The 15,628-nt window shown below is 35.0% G+C and overlaps 2 protein-coding genes across 14 annotated transcripts; both read left to right on the top strand.

Moving 5' to 3' along the window:
• The first annotated feature begins 822 nt into the window (after window positions 1-822).
• On the top strand, window positions 823-5,275 carry NIAP (Major facilitator superfamily protein). Of its 4 annotated transcripts, XR_014985038.1 has the most exons (7): window positions 823-1,734; window positions 1,970-2,238; window positions 2,535-2,772; window positions 3,311-3,698; window positions 3,782-3,836; window positions 3,922-4,124; window positions 4,837-5,275. XR_014985038.1 is itself a non-coding variant. In XM_028052294.2 (6 exons), the coding sequence occupies exons 1-6, from the start codon at window positions 1,732-1,734 to the stop codon at window positions 5,059-5,061; spliced, it is 1,464 nt and encodes a 487-aa protein (XP_027908095.1). In that variant the 5' UTR covers window positions 828-1,731; the 3' UTR covers window positions 5,062-5,275. The 4 variants fall into 4 exon arrangements, 3 of the variants coding, with proteins under 3 accessions (XP_027908096.1, XP_027908095.1, XP_027908097.1); XM_028052294.2 differs by having other exon boundaries at window positions 828-1,734; window positions 3,311-3,836; XM_028052295.2 differs by lacking the exon at window positions 2,535-2,772 and having other exon boundaries at window positions 826-1,734; window positions 1,970-2,242; window positions 3,311-3,836.
• A 1,274-nt stretch (window positions 5,276-6,549) lies between these two features.
• ECT5 (evolutionarily conserved C-terminal region 5) lies at window positions 6,550-15,424 on the top strand. Of its 10 annotated transcripts, none has more exons than XM_028050928.2 (9): window positions 6,550-6,608; window positions 6,674-6,720; window positions 7,486-7,523; window positions 7,831-7,957; window positions 8,636-8,712; window positions 8,798-9,313; window positions 12,958-13,479; window positions 13,928-14,140; window positions 14,658-15,424. In XM_028050928.2, exons 2-9 carry the CDS (start codon window positions 6,678-6,680, stop codon window positions 15,024-15,026), a joined length of 1,905 nt encoding a protein of 634 aa, XP_027906729.1. In that variant the 5' UTR covers window positions 6,550-6,608; window positions 6,674-6,677; the 3' UTR covers window positions 15,027-15,424. The 10 variants fall into 10 exon arrangements, with proteins under 10 accessions (XP_027906729.1, XP_027906730.1, XP_027906727.1 ...); XM_028050926.2 differs by having other exon boundaries at window positions 6,568-6,608; window positions 7,822-7,957; XM_028050934.2 differs by adding an exon at window positions 6,937-7,250 and having other exon boundaries at window positions 6,597-6,720.
• Window positions 15,425-15,628: the final 204 nt, after the last annotated feature.

Below are 15,628 nucleotides of genomic sequence, written 5' to 3'. Positions count from 1 at the left end.
TTTATGATTGTGGCTTCTCAGGTAGTCGTATTCTTCATTTAACTTTCATGTGACAAAAGAAGTGTAAACATTGTAAATCCCATGTGAAAGAGAATATTATTGGATAATTGGACAATTGAACAATTATCCAAAGCGAATAATTATAAATGAAAAAGAACAATGAAAAATACCGTAATTGTTTTGTCCAATTAAGTCCAATGAAGATAAATAATATCGGTAAAGTGAGTGTGAAAACAAAGACAATAAACAAGGCAAAACAACTTCACGAAAGGAACAGTGATGAAATGATGTAGTTGCAGAGAAAAATAAACTATAAAATAACGGTTACTTGTGAAATAATTTTAAAAATAATAAATAAGCCTGTAGACCCGCAGATCCGCAAGCCAAACAATGAAGCAGACTAAGAAAATAAACTCATTTTTGACCTGCAGAACAGGCCAAAACAAGGGACAGATAAAAACGGCTAAGCTAACATGTTTTACCATCCCATATATATATATATATATATATATATATATATATATATATATATATATATAGCTATCAAATAGGTCTTCCTACATTTTCATCATTTCTATAGGAACCCATAATTTTATATTTTATATTACATAATTTAAATATAAAATTTTATATTTTATATTATATAGTTCAAAATTTAAAATTTGTAATTCAAAAATATATTTAGAATTTAATATTTTAAAATCCTAATTTTACGATACATTTTAAAGCACACTAAAATATAAAACTTATATTTTACATTGAAAAATGTATAATTTAAATTCTATCCCTTCTCCGGTGTTAACATACTTTACCAAAGTGTTGTTGTATGGACATGACATACACAATTTGACATGGTGGAAGTCGATATTGCAATTGGACAAACTTTGTTGGTCAATCCAAGTGGTTAAGTTCACATCGACGGGGAACAAAGACAAAAGAATAGAGTACCGGAGAAATTGTAGAGTTTGACGGAGTGATCGATGGATCCGAGGCAAGGCAAGTGGAATTGGGGCTAAGCCAGGGTCGACGGTGTTGTCGTCGGAGTCTGCGAACGGATTTGAGGAGGAAGCGAAGGTGCGATTATTCGGAGTTGAGGAAAAGAAGAAAGTAGAAGAAGGTTTAGTAGCTGGGAACAGAAGAAGAAGGAGTACGAAGGTAAAATTGTCATTTCATCGCATCTCTGGGGTGTAGCGAGAAAAAAATGGGGTGCAGGAAGCAATGGCAGCATTATCTTGGTTGTTACCATTAAAAGTCAATAAGGGTCTATTTCCATATTTGGTCTAACATGACCTCAACTTATGGTGTGATCGTCATCACCACAGCCTCCTCCAGCTGCTCTCGCGTTGCTTTGCTACTGCATTATCTTGCGAGTTGATGGGCATGAGAAAATTATGTTACCAAGAGAGAAGAATTGAAGCGAGAAGGGGTGTGAAGAAAGGGGTAAAGTGGGAACTTCAAATGACTAAAAATGTTAGGGGTGTTAAAGTTAGGGGTGTTAAAAGGAAGAATGGGGGTGTGAATAGTATGTTGGGCGTTGTCAACGGTACGAAGGTCGAAAGTGGAATATTGTATGTAGATCAAATAATCAAAATTGAACGACTTTCAAATTCAACTCTCTATTTCTTCAAATGCTCCAAGTATGCGTCAATGATATGAATTTTGGATACGCTCAGAAGATCTGGTAGGAAAAAGGCAAGATCGAACACCTCGAACAGACCTTCGTTTGAGAAAATGGTACGAATGAAATGTGTTGATTTTATCACTAAATCTCATCTAACTTTTGATTGGGTATATATTGTTTTGTTTGCAACCCTATACCTGTATACACAATCATGTGTATATTGATTGCAACCGTATTACCTGTATATCTGTATTCTTCTTGTTTGCTCTAATTTTCCATTTGATTATTAAACAATGTCTGATTATTTTTAAATATCCGGTCTTAACTTTAATCATTTTGACATCATAGACGGGGGATGAAGGCCCAAGCTACACAGTAGATGATGCTCTAGTGGCTGTGGGTTTTGGAAATTTCCAAATTCTGGTGCTTGTTTATGCTGGTGTTGGTTGGGTTTCAGAAGCAATGGAAATGATGCTACTCTCTTTTGTAGGCCCTGCAGTTCAAGCTGCATGGAGTCTTTCCGCTCACGAAGAGAGTTTGATAACCAGTGTGGTTTTTGTAGGCATGCTAATCGGAGCATACTCATGGGGCGTTGTTTCTGATAGATATGGAAGGAGGCAGGTTTTTCTCCACTAGTTCATTATGTTTTACATTTCAGTCATATTTCAAGTATTTTATTTTATTGGGGGAGCGGCTTGCTCTCCAAATCCAGGATTAGCCATGCCTCGGTTAAAATCTTCCAAATATCTTATATTATGTATGGTGCCAGGCTATGCCGATCATAGTTATTTTGTGCTCCTGTTATGTCATAAATAAAATCTCTGTTTCAATTTGAAGTGCTTCCGTTTCAAGTGTGCTCAGCATTGTTGGTTCATTTATTATCTTTTTTCTTTGGTTTACTTCAAAAACTCAGGAAAGGATTCCTTATCACAGCGACAGTTACAGCCATAGCTGGTTTTCTTAGTGCATTTGCTCCTAACTATATATTATTAATTGCCCTTCGTTCTGTGGTCGGTGTTGGTTTGGGAGGTGGACCTGTATTATCATCTTGGTTTCTAGAGTTTGTTCCTGCTCCCAACAGAGGTACCTGGATGGTTATCTTTTCAGCATTTTGGACTATTGGTACCATTTTTGAAGCCTCACTTGCATGGGTAAATTTTCATTAATTTCAATTACATTTTACAAACATGTTCTTGAAAATTTGAATTCTTAATATATAGATCAGCCTATTCCCTCTTTCCTTCCCGGTCTTACCAGTTAACCACGAACATAGATCATCTATTTCACCCTCATAATGGTCCTTGGGTGTAGATTCGTATGTCATATTCTTTTAATTGATATTAAGTGATTCACACCTTGAACATGTTGCTCTTACTTCTTTATTTTCTCTGCGAGCTCCAAAAAAATTCCAATTTGTTTCAAGTCTATTTTTTAATTTACCCAGGATTCAAGAACTCAGTTTTCGTTCTATCTGAGATACAACTACCCCAGAGATGTGTACTTTTTTCATTTCACCTTAGAAAGTGCTGACACTTCACCTCCTATTCTTAATGAATGTATCTTAACTCGAATTAATAATGCAAGTGTTATGGCAAATTTTCTAAGTTGGCTATGTAGTTTCTATTCTGTCGCATGATTTAACAAATTATACAGCAGACGGTTTCACCTGAAGTAAAACATTCCTTGCAGATTGTGATGCCAAATCTGGGTTGGAGATGGCTTCTTGCGCTGTCTTCTCTTCCCACCTCTTTCCTTCTTCTGTTCTACAAAGTGACTCCTGAATCACCAAGATACCTATGCTTGAAAGGAAGAAAAGCTGAGGCAATTGAAGTTTTGGAAAAAATAGCAAGAGTAAATGGAAGAGAACTTCCTTCCGGTAACCTTGTCTCTGACCACGAAATTGAGCTACAGCAAATTGATAACCCTTCAGAGGACGCACGCTTGCTCTCTCCGAGAACAAATGAAATTAAACATCCTTCAGGAATGGATTCAAATTTAGGTGGTATCTCATCATTGTCGGTGCTTCTCTCACCAAAGTTGGCAAGGTCAACAGTTCTATTATGGGCTGTGTTCTTTGGTAATGCCTTTTCGTATTATGGCCTTGTTTTGTTGACAACTGAGCTGAACGGACATAGTAAATGCATGTCACATAAATTGCAGACAGAGAAGTCCCAGGATGTTGGATACAAGAGTGTTTTTATTGCCAGTTTTGCAGGTATTTTCTTACTGGTTTCCGAGTTTTCATACTCGACCGATGCAGGAAAATGCCTGACTGATACATAACTTAATTTTGTGCATAGAGATACCTGGACTCCTCTTGTCAGCTGTGGCAGTCGACAAACTCGGTCGTAAACTATCAATGTCAACCATGTTCTTCATGTGCTGTATTTTTCTTCTTCCGTTGGTATTCCATCTGCCTGAAGGCTTAACAACGGGCCTTTTATTTCTCGCTCGCATTTGCATCACAGCGACCTTCACAATTGTGTATATATATGCACCAGAGGTAACGTATTACTGCAAAATAATTCTGAAGTATCTTGTTGAAACAAAGATAACTACTAGTAACGAATACATGTTATCATTCTGATATTCTTTCCCCAAACTGAACCTCAGTAAGTTTAATGCTTGAAACACCCAAGTACTACCAAAGACAGTTTCAAAGCGAGTAAATTATATATACACTTCCCTTGCCATTCTTTTTTTTCTCTTCAATTGACTGTTGAAATAGCACCATTTAGCAAACAGCAAACAAAATACCTAAGAACAAACTCGCTGGTGCAGCGAGTTTATAATTATAGTTAAAAAGAAACTATATTTTAAGATGAAACTGAAAGTGATGCAATTACAAATGATATGAAGTGGAGTGTAGTTTATTTCTCTAACAAATGACTGATATGCATTTTAAGTTTATCATTTATCATTTTTCAAATAAATTTTTGGATAATAATTTCATTCTTTCAACTGTATAAAACATTTTATATAGACCGCATCTTAAATAAAACTATTCTGTGACAAAAATTTCTCTGTCACCGATTAAAATCATTTGTATTAAGTATAATATTTATGTTCAAAAAAGACAAACGCTGGATGTGGTTTGGCAGGGTTTAAGACGATGGCGCATATAGTTAAAAGATAGTTTAAGAGAATTTTTTTGGTCAAATACTTCTTTATACATTACTGTAATTTAATATTTCAAATATTTATATGAACTGCAGATGTACCCAACATCAGTCAGAACAACTGGTGTGGGAATTGCAAGTTCGGTGGGCAGAATTGGTGGAATGATATGTCCTCTGGTTGCTGTGGGTTTAGTACATGAATGTCATCAAACTGCGGCTATCCTTCTGTTTGAGATCATAATACTTTTTTCAGGAATATGTGTCATGTTTTTACCGATTGAGACCATGGGCCAGGAACTGAGAGATAGTGTGCAAGTCTAAAGCAGACCAACAGCATATACACATAATGAGGTCTATTTCTTGAACTTTTGAATCATGAAAATATACAAGCAAATTGTTGTTCTGCCCTTGGAGAAGACGAGCAGAACGGCAGTAGAAAATTGGAGAAGAAGCAACTATAGGGCAAGTGTTCTGCTTTCTAAAAAACTTCTGTCATTCTACTTCTTAGTTCATTATATTTGAACCATTTTAATTACACTTTTCCACGCATTTTGATCCTTCTTCAATATGCAAATGCATATTATTCTGTAAACTGGAAATTAGATTGTTATTGATGAGAGTAAAATAAAATACCATATTACTTTTCTAAATTATAAAAATAAAATGATTCTAAACTAGTAAGTGTTAGATAATATTTGTTAAGATAAAAGAGTTTTTTAAAAGTATAATTAATTTAGACATAAATTGATTAAATAAAAGTTTCAATTAGTAATTAAAATTATTTTTCACAATCATATTACAGTATATTTTTTCCTTTCAAATGGAAATAGAACATCAGCCAAATGTCCTGCCATATATTTTAAAAGGGTTAAGTATGTTTTTAATTCATGAACTTTGGTCAAAAATTAAAATTCGTCTCTGGTCAAAATTTTGATAAATTTTGGTCTCTAAATTTTAAAAATGAATGAATATAGTCCTTTTAACTCAATTACGTTGACTTTTTTCAACATGTCGGATGTGTTTCATGTTAATATTGGAGTTGTTTATGTCGTTTGACACATTATCGACTCAATATTTATTGAGAAATGCATTCAAAATCTAAAAAAAAGTTAACAAAATTAGATTAAAAAGACTATATTCATTCATTTTTTAAAATTTAGGGATTAAAATTTATCAAAATTTCGATCAGAAATGAATTCTAATTTTTGGTCAAAGTTAAGGAACTATAAATGCATGTCCCATTCTTAAATAATAACATTGTCCTTGTGAGTTTTATTTTGCGTTCAGGCGTGGTAAATCGAGAGTGACATGTGAATGTTTTGATGCAGAGAAACAAAATCGTCTTCTTCCGGAATACAATATCATATTAAGTGAGATTATTTTCAACAATTCCAATTATGCGCGAGTTATTGAAGTAGTTTTTTCAGAAAGAAATATAATTAACATTTATTTATTATAATTAAAACAAAATAAAAATGTATATTTAATCAGGTTTTAAGTTGTATACTTGTAATTAAGTTCTTATTCTATATTTTTTATATCTATTGAATATTTTTTATCAAATTCAATTATGTTAAATATAGGCATTATAATATATTTTATTATTAGAATATCCAACTTTATTAATTAAATTAATTAATAAGGACGGGATCGAATTCATTTTTAATTCCATTAGATCCAGATTTATAACAATAAAAAATGTTAATCTATGAAAATGGATAAAAATGAGATTAATTAACCGACTAATGCTGTTTCCTTTATGCAATAGAATCCGCAAACCCCCCTAATTACAAGCAATTTTATTGAACACACTGAAATAATTTACATTTATTTAGAAGGAGGTACTCCACCACTGGATGAATAGACAGGTACTGTTCATAGTTTGCATTTTCTTGAGATTCTTGTGCGGGTTTTGAAGATCTTTCCTCTTCAGATTCATGGCGGCAATCCAACCACCACAGGCTCCGGATCGTAAAGCCGGTATGTGAACGCCGCACAACTCCTTTATTTGTCTTCTTTTTCTTATCATCATAATTACTAATATATTTTCATCGAATTTTGACCTTCCCAAATTTTTCTTTCGACGAAGTAAATGATCAATTGAGAAAATTTTATTAATGTTTATGAATTCAATAAAAGAAATATTATTTTGGTTGTAGTTGATGTTCGATGTCCATTACTTTCTTTTCTGTTCAGCCTTAAACCTTACATCTGGGTACGACAATCATGAGTGATGTTGATCTGGGTATCTTAATTTTCTGTGTCATGAATGACACCATCCCTGGTGTTATCAGACAACAAAGAATTGTGGACTTTCGCTGTAATCCCTGATGGGATCATCGTGGTCTTAGTGAACAATTCATGCGTTGAAGTGGATTTTGTTGGGGGTCGGGGCTATAAGAAATGAATTATCACGCTTTAAGTCAGACATATCTGTGTTACGAATTTCGTAATTATGGCTTCAATCATCAACGACACTGAGAGACTACAAGGATAATTACTTTATTTGTGTATGTGATCTATTACACTTCATTTTATGCTTCCTTTTCTTTCCAGCAATACTGTTTTACTGCGCTCACTTGCCTGCTTTTCATTTTGGTTTGCATGTGTGGATTTGTGTGCATGTAGTTATTAATTCAGGTTTTGCTGTCTCCAAATTTAGCTTTGCTTGGTCAATAATCTGTACTGCTACTACTTGTGTTTTTAAGTTCATACTGTCACTGAGCATATAGATCATGCATGCAGAAGAGATACCAGCCGAACCAGATAACATGAAGGAGCAGGTAGTAGTTCTCTAACTCATACAAAAATAAGTCATTTCACTAGATATGCCCCTGATAAATATATATAGGGAAGGGATCAAGTCACTCCTCATTCTAACCTTTTATTTCAGTCTAAATGGTTAATATGTAACTCACTTTTATCCATTAGATTAAGAAAAAAATAAAGGGTGAAGATGAGGAGTAACTCTCCTAAAGTTACTCGGTAACTTAATCCCTCTTCACACACACACACACACATAAACATGTCCTATTTTCTTAACTTCATTGATCAATACCTGAAAGTTCAATATCTTTCAAGTCTTCTCAGGGTACTGTGACTATAGGTCATTCGAGGGAGACCACAAGCCAATCAGGATCTTTAGGTTCGGGTGGAGATGTTCCTCTGTATCCTCCTAATGTGTATGCTCCCCAAGCCCAGGCTTTCTACTATAGAGGTTAATCTTCATTTCTGCAAGTCATTTTCATTCTATGAAAGAATTATCACTATATTATGTTGACCAACCACCTAGGGAGTTTCAGTTTACGTACATGGCTTTTAAGTTTTTCATATATGTGGGTAAAGCTATTGTAACTTCCTCATGTTTATGTGTTATTGTTCTTGACATTTTGAAATAAATTACTGAAATGGTACTATCATTTTGAAACTCATGATAGTATTGCAACACTCTGCCCGAGTTTTTTATCCTTTTGCAACCTATTCAACATTTTTCTTGCATTACTGATCTACTGTATAGGTTGCTCACTTTCACCTTCACATTCCTGTCATTGTTATCCATCTTATGAACATTTCATGGCACACAAATTTAAAAGTCCACAGATGTGTTAATTTTAAATTATGTTTGTGATCAGTTTGAGTTTGCAAAAGTGTAAGATTTAAGATAAGTTTTATTCTTTTGAATTGAATGGAGTGACTTTGTTCTTTTCTGTACATAATTTAGTAACCATTTTTTTTCCATACACCACATGTAATTATCAGACAATTTTCAAATTGCAAAGTGGCCATTGACTATCCCAATTGTCTTATGGTGCTCATTGTGCTGTGCTGTGCAAAGTTTATTTGGTAACTGGTGTTGCTATTGCTATTTTCTAATTCTTAGTGAGTCTGATTCCAGGTTTTGACAATGGCAACGGTGAATGGGATGAATATTCTTCATATGTCAATTCTGAGGGATTAGAAATTGGATCTCCTGTGAGAATTTGTCATCTCTTTTTATTTCTGCACAGTTTCTGTCTGCAATGCTTAACGCAATATATGTTCTTTTAAACTATTTTAGGGTGTCTACAATGAAAATCCATCCCTTATTTTCCATTCTGGGTATGGCTTCAACCCACAAATGCCTTATGGACCGTATTCCCCAGTTACCACACCTTTGCCTTCTGTAGGCGGAGACACACAGTTATACTCCTCACAGCAATTTCCATACACTGGACCACCTTATTATCCTCAGCTAATTCCTCCTAGCTTATCATATCTCAATTCGCCTACTCCAGTTTCACAGCCAGAGCTCACCAACCTGGTAGGTATTGACCAACAAGTTGATAACATGTTTTTTGGACCAAGAGCAGGCTATCCATCAGTGGGATCTTTTGGTCGAGGCAGCTTTCCTGTAGCACCTGGTTCCTTTGGCTTTCATGAATCCCAACAAGGATTTGAAGGATCAAGATCTGGTGGTATCTGGTCAGATTGCTCAAAACCCTCAGAAAGACAAAGATCTTTAATGCCTCTATCGCCATCTGTTTCTCCACGGCCCATGGGCTCACTTGGGTCATTTGGGCCGAGTGTTGGAATGGTTTGTTCAATAACTCTAGCATAATTATGCAAGATATTACATTTTCTTCTAAATAGTTGATGATATTTTTGAAAATCAGTAATTAATCTTGCTCTTCACTAATGTATATTTATATATACAAATTTGAATAACAAGGGTACAACTTTTAGAAATTAGAGATAAAGGCTACAACCTATGACATACTATATGCAATAAAAATCAGCTTCGTAAAAGGCTAGACAACATAAGATGATCATTTTTTAACCCCTTTTCTCTAGGTAGAGCATATAAATTGTATGCACCAAGCTTGGAACATATAAACTTAATTCAAGGTCTTCTTAAGGATTTAGTTCAAATATATGAAGTTGATCACTAGAGTTGATAAACCCATAACTAATATCCTTGGATAGCAATTTTTCTTGAATGAAATGATAATCAATTTTTATATGTTTAGTTCTTTCACAAAAACATTAGATTGGAAGCAATGTGAAGGACTGCTTGATTTTCACAATATAACTTCATGTGTTGGACTTTATAAAATTTCAACTGTTGAAGTTGTTTGATCCGCTCAAGTTCACATGTAATTAAAGCTATAGCTTGATATTTTGCTTTTGCACTTAAAAGGGTAACAACATTTTGTTTCTTTCTCCCTAAAATAATAAGATTTCCACGAAAATTTCTTTTCTAGGAGCCTTTTTGGTATACGTTAGAGTGCGTACAACAATGCTCCGGTGATCAATGCAAGGATCTTGCATGGATTGGCTAACAACTCCGACAACAAAAGAAAGATCAGATCTTATAATTATGGGTTAAATGAGTTTCCTCACCAATCTCTGATATCTCTCAGGATTTGTGAAGTTTTCGTGTTGATTAGCCATTAACTTCTAATTTTGATCAGTTGGACTCACAATGGACCTACCCTTAGTCATGCTTGTTTCCTCCAAAATGTCTACAGCCTTCCTTTGAAGTTACAGTGCCTTCCTTTGACTGGACCATCTTAATACCAAGAAAGTATTTTAGGCAACCAAGATCATTACTTTGAAAGTGACTGAAGAAATGCTTTTCCAATTGGTAAATTTTAGCATCATCATTCCTTGTAATCACTATATCATTAACATAAGCAACTATGTAGTACATTGCATACGAGAAGTATGGCAAAATGATCTACTATACTTTGTTTCAGCCCAAAGTCTTGTACTACATGACTAAATTTCCCAAACCAAACTCGAGATGACGTTTGAGATTATTGGGAGATCTCAAAAATTTGCAAACTAGGCCAAGCTCCCCCTAAGAATCAAACTCAAGAGGTTTCTTCATTTAAATCTCCTTTTAGCTCTTCAGGAAGAAAGACATTTTAATGTCAAGTTGATAAAAAGGAAAAGTTGAATAGTAGTGATTTTGGCTATAGGAGAGAAGGTATCACCATAAACAAGGCCATATATTTGAGTGTATCCCTTAACCCCCAACCTAGCTTTGAGATGACCAACTTCACCAAAAGGCCCAACAACTATGATCAATTGCTTTGTGAACATTTATGGGAAAAGTGAGTTACGATATAAGAAATAAAGCAGAAATAGGAAAAAATAAACAATGATAACTCAAAAAAGTTGTATATTGGACAAGGGTTTTGAGAAGAGTGAACACTTTTCCTAATAGCAATGAGCTACCTAGAATTATCATTATTAGGCTTTGTAGAAGGGGTTTGTAATGGTGGACATCAATTAGATGACTTAACAGATGAGGTTGTATCACTTCTCTGCATCTGTTTCTGACATGCATTCAGAGGGAATGGAACAACTTTAGTTGGACTATTTGAAGGAGAATGAGGCTAATTTTCTTGTTGCATATATAATGTAGAATGCAATGAATGAACAAGTAACACTTATGGTATTGAGGCAGATTCTCTTGTGGAGGAAGAGATGTGCCACGAATGAAGACTAATTTGTAAGCCTTGGGTAATTATGAGAGAAAGGTATCATGAAAAACGATTAGAGTATGGAGTGTGACAACAAGAGAAAACTGATTTTAAGGCTCCAATATAAAAAATAGAACCTTTAAAATTGGAATTCATATTGGTGAAAGTCATTGTTTTGCAGCTACTATGGAAGATCAAAATTGGCTTTGGCATCTAAATTGAAAGAGTCTGAGTCTACTGAAATGAAAGGCGTGGTGCATGGTTTGATCTCTATGAATCAAAGGAGTTATGTGAAGGCTACCTCATATGCAGACAAACCAAAATTCCTTTAAGTCCAAGGAGATAAGAAATATGGTGATCCATCAAAGTTGTGATGAGGGTAATGAACACACTTCAAATGATTTCACTCTAGTTGTGATAAGAAATAATTTTGTAGTTACTATTGCAAGTATTCCTCAACATAATGGAAAAGCTAAAAGGAGGAAGGGAACGTCGACGAACATGGACTAACATGGCTAGATGCATGCTTAAAGGAAGGAATATGCCAAAATAGTTTTGGGGGAGAAGCTGTATCCATAATAATGCATGGATGACAAGGAGGAGGCAATAGTGTTTCTTGGGTACCACTCAATGGGTGCATACAAATGGTACATTCCTATTAGTAAAATGATGTGTTGAGAAATCTGTGAGCAACTACAAGGTGGAAAATGAGTTGCCGAAAGGTTTCTAATGTGGCAATTAAGTGAGTTTGGAACCTGTTACAATGCTGGCTACTCGTGTGATTAGCAAAGGTGGGGACTCCTTGAATCAGTGGTTTGTTCAAATGGAAAGGGAAGGCGGTTGTGGAATCTACTTGGGAGGAAGAATTTACTGCATGAAGTCAGTTTCCCAAGTTCAGACTTAAGGACAAGTCTGATTTTCAAGGAGGAGTGATTGATAGGAGCCTAATCAGAGAATGATGGCCAAAATTGTCTACTTTCATATCAGCGGAATGGCCCCACTGTTGAGAGGAATTAGAGGAATCAAGGAAAGAGGAATGAGGTGGCAGAGAGAGAGAGAGAGAGAGAGAGGGAGAAGTGTGACTGTTAGCAGTAGAATTTGGTTACAGGAAGTTTGGAGAGAGAGGGAAGGATAATATCATTTTGGGAAGAATCATTTTCTGAGTCAGAGAGTTCTCTTCTCTTTAGGAGTTGAGTTCTGTGGGCAATTGGGATATTCTCCCCCTTGCATATACTCATTTTCAAATATAAAACAGTTTTTTATCTTCATTGACGTTTCTATTCCTTTTATTATTTGGCTTACAGAGATATCTACGTATCTGTCCCAATTTTGTGTGTTTGATAACTTAATTCTCCCTTGTCTCTGCCTATATACCTGTTCACTAGTACCCTATGGCATCATTGGCATTCATCATGATCCAGATTTTATTGGTTGGAAAATAGTTTAACTATCAAACCTTGTATTTAAGAAAAATATTTCAGTGAATTTGAATGAAATAATGGGTAAAATGAAAATAGGTTTTCAGTTATGTTTTTTAATGGGACCTCATGTCCTATGACCCATAACTGATATTAATGTATTCCAATAAAATTTCTGAAATTTGGTCTTAAATTAACCGTTGCTTATCATCCATGCATGATGAAGTATTACTATGCACAGCATCGATGTGAAACAGTAGAATTTGCCAGATAGCAATACATATATACATTGTTAATATGTCACATAGTGCTGACTACTCTGTTCTTTGTAGGCCTCTCATCAACAGCAATCATTGTATGGGTTTGGATCTGGCTCAAACTCTTATGGTAGAGGTTACCTGCCTAACCAGGGCTCTAGCTTTGGAGGTACTTCTATTTCCAATCTTAATGATAGGAGTTGTGCTTCTCTTGAAAATAGCAGGAGGCAAGGGCGGCCATCTGCATCTCTTTGCAATTGTAATGGTACTCTTGATATCCTTAGTGAGCAGAATCGAGGTCCAAGGGCCTCAAAGCTGAAAAATCAAATTTTGGCTGAAAAAAATTCTGTGGATAATAGTAAAAATAGTGCATCTACTGCCAAGTTTCAAAATGAATCACTCAATCGGTCAGATTTTTCCATAGATTACAAGGATGCCAAATTTTTTGTCATCAAATCTTACAGTGAAGATAATGTCCATAAGAGCATTAAATATGGTGTCTGGGCTAGTACACCAAACGGAAACAGGAAGTTAGATTCTGCATATCGCCAAGCAATGGAGAAGCAAGAGGCCTGCCCTATATTTCTCTTTTTCTCGGTAATTATCTGGTATTTGTAACTATTTTAGTCCAAATATCATGCTACCATTTTCAACCTATTGTAACTATATATTTCTTGTCCTGTGTTTGAAGCAAACCTTGGTTCAGTGTTTTCTATTGTTGTCCTAATTTCTGTTAAAGAAAACTTATGATTGTTTTTTTGAGAAATAACTGTCTTGTTTCACAGTTTCCTAAGATAGCTTTTGGAAAAAATGTGGTTATTTCCCATGGAAAAGATCTCCAAACAAAGATTCAATTGGTTTAGTTTGACCTTGTATTCATAGCATTATATTGTTTTAGTTTTATGGGGTAGGGCATTTGACATCTATTGACTGATATTGGATTTAAAATTACTACTGAAGTACTAAAATTAATTTTCTGTGTTTTTGCTAGTGTTTTTCTAACATAGATGACTGCCGTGAAAAAAAAATTTGCAACTATTTCCAGGTCAATGCAAGTGCTCAGTTCTGTGGGGTAGCTGAAATGGTTGGACCTGTCAATTTTGACAAGAGTGTGGACTTCTGGCAACAAGATAAGTGGAGTGGACAGTTTCCGGTGAAGTGGCACATAATTAAAGACGTTCCAAACAGTCAGTTTCGTCACATTGTTCTTGAAAATAATGATAACAAGCCTGTGACTAACAGTCGAGATACTCAGGAGGTAGAATCAGGGGTCTTTCACTATCTACGAATTTATGAAACATGTTTTAAACGTTTTACTGTTTTTACTCTAATTTCATAGCATGTCAGATTTGGGAGGAAGACAGAGGGAAATGATTACTGCAGGGTGTCAATGAGAAGACTTCTGACAATTGAATGTTGAGTTACATATTGCGTTGAGAAACTTTCTCATACTTTTAGGCATCCTAAAACTTATTTTTTGTCCTGATTTGTACGTTCACCTTGGTGTTTGGAATTACATTTGTCTGAGCTTTGCTTGGGTCATCTACCAAGTTTACTTTTTGCTCACTTGTTTTTGTTTTTAATTAGTTTTCAGATAATTATTGTTTCTAATTAAAGTGATGAGTGACCAGTTAGGTCAATTTAGCTTCCGATCCTAGGTATCACTGTATTCTATAAACTTCCAAACTAATTATTGAAATCAGTTTATTATGTGGTTTTAAATATTGATTACCTGCTACTGATTGGTTGCTCCTTTCTGATTTTAAACTTTACAGGTGAAGTTGCCACAGGGTATTGAAATGCTGGCCATTTTCAAAAACTATGAAACTGATGTTTCCATCCTGGATGATTTTGATTTCTACGAAGACCGGCAGAAGGCTATGCAAGAACGGAAGGCAAGGCAGCAAAGCAGCATGATGACGACTGGGTTAGTTGGAGAAAATGAACATCGGAATTCTGCTAACACAACTGGTGAATTTATGAAGCAGATGTCAAAGAGCTTTGCTCTAGTTGTCCGCTTAGATGAGAATAACAACGAAGTTGCCGCGGACAGAGATAATTTAGTCTCTCATGGCCCCATTGGGAACGTAGTTAAATCTGATGATGGTCAATCAGTGACGGCCTCTTCAACTCAAACCAGTTAGGAAGATGTACCAGAAATGTTGTTTCACATTTGGTGGTTGAAAATTGGAATCATCCCTGCTTTATCTCATAACTTTTTTTCCAAACAAGGTAGCGTTGCCGTTGTTAAGTCGTTGGAGTCTATGGGGTTTCTAAATGAGGTACTCACGTAAGAGATTGGGTTTCATGTATAAGTGTCTCCTGCGGTGCGTCAATTACAAGTGTCGTTTTGATTTAGTTATCCCCACCCCCCAAAAAACAAACAATAATAACTTCTGCTCATTGGAGTGTATAGGTTAGATTTTAATCACCACTTTTGTTTAATAATTTCGTGTAGGATTGTCTTAGGCGTGTTTCATTTTGTAAAATTTCCTCGTCTTTACAACCCTTTTAATAAAGGCAGCAAATCCCCTTGCAATTATCATTGTTATTATTATGATCGTAGTTATCAGTTTCATTGTTACTATTATATTATATAATGAAATCCACACGACAATCTTCATTTCATGCAAGACAAAAAAATATGTATGGTATGGTTCTTTAAATTTTTGGTACCAAGTCATTGAATACACTAAACATGACAAGAAAACTCTTAGAATGTGTTTAAGAATTCATTAGTGCAAAA

This window comes from Vigna unguiculata, chromosome 10 (genome assembly GCF_037176805.1).
Source record: "Vigna unguiculata cultivar grain cowpea cultivar isolate G323 ecotype 2 chromosome 10, ASM3717680v1, whole genome shotgun sequence".
NCBI lineage: Eukaryota > Viridiplantae > Streptophyta > Magnoliopsida > Fabales > Fabaceae > Vigna > Vigna unguiculata.
The sequence above is the reverse complement of the archived record's forward strand: the minus strand, read 5'-3'. Positions and strand labels throughout refer to the sequence as shown.